Source organism: Triticum aestivum, chromosome 2B (genome assembly GCF_018294505.1).
Source record: "Triticum aestivum cultivar Chinese Spring chromosome 2B, IWGSC CS RefSeq v2.1, whole genome shotgun sequence".
Taxonomy (NCBI): domain Eukaryota; kingdom Viridiplantae; phylum Streptophyta; class Magnoliopsida; order Poales; family Poaceae; genus Triticum; species Triticum aestivum.
The window spans coordinates 762,043,279-762,048,457 of NC_057798.1; the positions used below are offsets into that span (position 1 = coordinate 762,043,279).

Below are 5,179 nucleotides of genomic sequence, written 5' to 3' on the forward strand. Positions count from 1 at the left end.
AGACGAACCGGGACCAATGGCCCACGTGGCCCGGCCGGCCCCCGGGGCTCACGAACCGGGTCCAATGCCGCCATTGGTCCCGATTCTGGACTGAACCGGGACTAATGGGCTGACCCGGCCTGGACCATTGCCTCTTTTTCTACTAGTGTCTATAAATACAAAAACATCAATTTCTGTCCATTTTGATCCTGATCTAAGTTGGAAGTTTCTACAAGGAACGGACTACATTTTTATTCATGTGAAGCAAGGAAGGGAATACATCTCAAAATCCATACAAATCCACATGATTCAATTGAAAGGAGCCGGCACAGTCACTACCAGAGCCTGAAGACGATCCCACTAGCTTCTCCTCCATAGCCACCGTTGTTGTGGTAGCGACAGTGATGGCCCTGCTGTGATTGGGGACTGGAGTTTGACATGTCCTAGATGATGAAAAAATTAGCTGCGATGGTGCCGCGATTGTGGACTGGAGTTTGACTTGGACCCCTGCCGCTGGGTCGCCGGCACCAGGGTGCCGCGCGCAGCAGCGATGGGAAGAAGAATTCCGAGCAGCCAGAGCGACGATTGATATCTTGACAAAGAAACGAAAGAGACAAATTGATGAAGCGATTAGCGATCTGATTGAGTTTTTAGGGGTCAGTGATCTGATGAGCAAGAGACGAAGCGGCTGTGCGTGGCGACGCTTTAACTAGCGCTAGAGATCAACAAAAGAATTGGCCCTAGCTTCGCTTCCTTTCTTAAAAAAATTATCTGCCAAATATTTTTTGCTGGGCTATACTAATGATATACTTGCATACCAGATCATGGGCCCCTGCCTAGCCTGGGCCCTTGGCCGTTGCCTCTCGTTGGCAAGACGATGGGGCCTCGACTCCCGTCACCCGGTCGTGTTTCATGTCCTACTTTACCTCACTGGCGACCGGACCAACATTTGAACGGGTGCAGCCGACCGTCGGACATGGCCACGGCGGAGCCGGACGGGCTCCTCTTTAGATTTTGAGGGGTTGGATTTGTTGTATCTGGGTTGTAGTTGCTCTTATGTGTTTTTTTTTTACAAATGCAATATATTAATATCGCGGAAATATCAATTACACCCGATCTTTGCAACAACGCAAAATCGTAAAGACATTAAAAGACACATAAGAAAAAAACACATAAAAGTTATAGAAGAACAAGGAAAAAAGATGGAAAAGCCTTTCGCATGCCTACCGTCTACCGTCACGTGTTCAACGTAGGGGTGTCGGCTAATCGGCTTGCACCACCTGCACCTGGAGCTAGTGTAAGGGCATCTCCAAGGTCGATCCACGGATTCTCTGGCGTAGTACTGCACCGCACCGAGTGGTCGAACCGGCCGACGATAATGCAAATTATGATTTGGCCACGCACCGCACTACCGCAGTCGCGCACCTACGGATTGATCAAACAAATACTACCACCCAGTAAGGCACCGACGGAACAGAGCAGAGCAAGCCGGGTTCGCTGCCATGGGAAAGGAGCCTACGTACCTTTGCACAAGGCAATCGTGGCATGCATGTCAATATGTCACGCGTGATATTCGTGACACGACTGATATGGATTTGGTCACACAGCTTTAGATATGGTTTTTATTCCCGGTTCCCCGAACAGTACAAAGATCTCTATATATACACTATATATAAATAGCGTTGTGCGAGTGACTAGCAGTTTCAGTTCCGTGCGCCGATTTTAAAAGAGAGGAAGCATCTTAGCAATGGCGCCGGTGGCTGTCCTTGTGCCGTGGCTAGCATGGCTCGTCGCCTCTTTCCTCTCCGTCTATCTCCTCAACCTCCTAGCACGGGCGCGCTCCAGCCTCCCTCCGGGCCCCCGCCCGCTGCCGCTCATCGGCAGCCTCCACCTCCTCGGCGACAAGCCGCACCGCTCCCTTGCCCGTCTGGCCAAGGCCCACGGCCCGCTCATGTCCCTGCGCCTCGGCGCGGTCACCACGGTGGTCGTTTCCTCCCCCGCCATGGCCCGGGTGTTCCTGCAGCGCCACGACTCCGCGTTCGCCGCCCGGTCCGTGCCCGACGCCACCGGCGAGCACGCGGCGGGCTCCGTGGCCTGGCTGCCCCCTGCGCCGCGGTGGCGCGCGCTGCGCAAGATGATGGCCACGGAGCTGTTCGCCCCGCACCGGCTCGACGCGCTGCGCCACCTGCGGAGCGAAAAGGTGCGGGATCTCGTGGACCATGTCGCGCGGCTGGCGCGCGAGGGCGCGCCCGTGAACGTCGGCCGCGTGGCCTTCACGACGAGCCTGAACCTCCTCTCCCGCACCATCTTCTCCGCCGACCTGACGAGCCTCGACGACCGCGGCCGCTCGGAGGAGTTCCAGCAGGTGGTTACGGCCATCATGCAGGCCCTGGGGAGCCCCAATGTGTCGGACTTCTTCCCGCTGCTCGCGCCGGCCGACTTGCAGGGCACGCGCCGGCGGCTGGCGCGGCTGTTCGCGCGGCTGCACGCGGTGTTCGACGCCGAGGTGGACGGGAGGCTGCGCGGCCGCGACGCCGGCCAGCCGAGGAAGAACGACTTCCTCGACGCGCTGCTCGACGTGGCGGCGCGTGAGGACGGCAAGGACCTGCTGGACCGCCAGACGCTACGATCACTTTTCACGGTAAGCATAATTTAATTTCTGACTCCGAGGACATAAAAGATATACTTAAAAATTCCGCGCGCACATGTATATGATCAGCCTTGCCATCTGAGCCTGCCGGGGATCAAAGCACATGGCCAGCCATGTTGATTGAAATTTATATTTCTAGAAATGTTAGCATCGACATATCTAACATGCCACAAATTTCATATTCATTTTTTTTTGGATCAAGAAATAAACATAAGATTTTGATATATATATATAGATTGTAGGGCTGCCATTTTGCCTCTATTGATACTAGTAGTACCAGATTTTTATTCCTTATTTCCCTATGTCCGGACAAATTTTTTATGAAATTTTGTAGTACTACTATCCACTGTAGTGATGCTATCGGAACCACTAACAGTGAAAACATTAAAAGTACCATTTGGATACTCATGTTTATGTCTCTAAAATTCCTACAGAATAGTCGCGCATAACTTTTACAGAAATCATGCATGACAGATTACTCATGTGTTAGAAAGAGTGTCACCGGAATTTTCCACTATAAGAACTGAATCATCTAAAACAAGAATTCCTATGTTTTTCCTTTGTTTCTACCAGGCTGACTGTATTTCACTGCATTTCCAACAATTCCACCATGGACCTCGCACGACTGCAGTTCATCCAACGCGTGAAGAATTAAAAACTGGGTTAGGAACAATAGCTTCCACTAAACTGCAATGAAATTAATATCAAATCTTATGTCGCAAATCAATGAATTGCCTCTTATATAGTTCATCCAAACAGTACATATATGTGCAATTCAAAGAAAATGTAAGTTTTTCTATCAAAAACAACGTGCTTGGTTAGTGTATCTAAATAGCTATAATTACTAAAGCATTGACGTGATATTATATTTGCATGTTAGGATTTGTTCTCTGCTGGTAGTGACACAAGCTCTAGCACAGTGGAATGGGCAATGACGGAGCTTCTCCAAAACCCAGCATCAATGTCTAGCGCTTGCAACGAGCTTGCAGAAGTTATTGGCTCCAAAAGAAACATTGAAGAAGACGATATTGTTCGGTTGCCCTATCTCCAAGCTGTCATAAAAGAGACTTTTCGACTTCATCCCCCGGGCCCGTTCTTGTTGCCACGCAAACCCGAGAGAACATTAAAAATAGCCGGTTACACAATACCTAAAGATTCACGTGTGTTCATAAACGTATGGGCGATAGGTCGAGATAAAGATGTATGGACTGAACCTGAAAAGTTTATGCCAGAGAGGTTCTTGGGTTCAACAGTTGACTTTAGGGGTGCTGATTTTGAGCTCCTTCCATTTGGTGCCGGACGTCGGATCTGCCCTGGAATGCCATTGGCTATTAGGATGGTGCATTTGGTCCTTGCTTCGTTGTTAAATCAATTTAAGTGGAGCTTCCCTGTTGAACTTGAAAGGGATGGGATTGATATGGAAGAAAAGTTTGGCCTATCACTAACGAAGGTCGTGCCTCTTCGTATTGTACCAACACCGATTTGAATTAGAAACAAAATGTGTCCCAAAGTAAGACTGCTTAATATGTTTTAATATGTAATAATCAAAATGTATTACCCATGGAATTTATACCGTTATTTATGTCATAGTTAAAATAATTCTTTTAGAAAACTTGACTTCCTCGCAGTGCACAAGTTGAATGATATGTTGTTTTTGCGGGGAGATATGTTGTGTTACTGTTGATCCTACAAAGGTATTCATACATATGCCATCCTAGCCACCCAGATTTTCAGGTTTGTATAACACCATGTTGCAAAAAAGTAAATGCATTACTGGAAAAATACAACATTTCATTCGCATGCGGTGGATGGTGGATGATCATCCAATGAGTACTATTGAGAGCGTTAAAGAGAAGACAAATGGTTAACTTATATGGCCATTTCCCCTTTACACCTTAAGTATTGTGTTGGAACAATAGTAATTGTTCTCAGAGGAAGAAAATAAGACATCTATATTTTCACAACAGAATATATACGCCATCCAAAGATTCTTAAATTTCATTGTTCATAATTCGTCGCCATGAGAATTATCTTCTTCAACGTTCAGAAATATTTGTCCAAAATATTTCGCATTTAAATCTTTTTCACATTCGAAAGTTCATAAATCTTTCATGTTCCAAATCTTTTTCATAGCTGAAACAATTTGTACCTTTGTTATACCGTCACCAATAATATGAAAAAGCACAAGTTCAAAATTGTGGTATCCAAATCAAATAATTGAAAAATCATGACACGAACCAAAAGCATTGATGAGCCAATTTGGATCTTTACCATATGGACCAAATTTCTGCATTTTGGTGTGTAGAGAACAAACAAGCACACTGGAGATCTAATGTGGATAGAACAATTTCAAATCTTTGACCAAGGAAATAAAGAAACAAACGTAATTCAGATATACATCACAATGGATTAGGCTGGCGTGTTCATTAGTGTGGTTGTAGGCATGGCCCTTCTTTCCTACTCCCTCCGTTCCTGAATATTTGTCTTTCTAGAGATTTCAACAAATGACTACATACGGAGCAAAATGAGTGAATTTATACTCTAAAATAT

General features: G+C 46.8%; 1 protein-coding gene across 1 annotated transcript; it reads left to right on the forward strand.

Moving 5' to 3' along the window:
* Nucleotides 1-1,655: 1,655 nt before the first annotated feature.
* On the forward strand, nt 1,656-4,241 carry LOC123047230 (geraniol 8-hydroxylase). Its single transcript, XM_044470731.1, has 2 exons — nt 1,656-2,620; nt 3,510-4,241. Exons 1-2 carry the CDS (start codon nt 1,727-1,729, stop codon nt 4,113-4,115), a joined length of 1,500 nt encoding a protein of 499 aa, XP_044326666.1. The 5' UTR covers nt 1,656-1,726; the 3' UTR covers nt 4,116-4,241.
* Nucleotides 4,242-5,179: the final 938 nt, after the last annotated feature.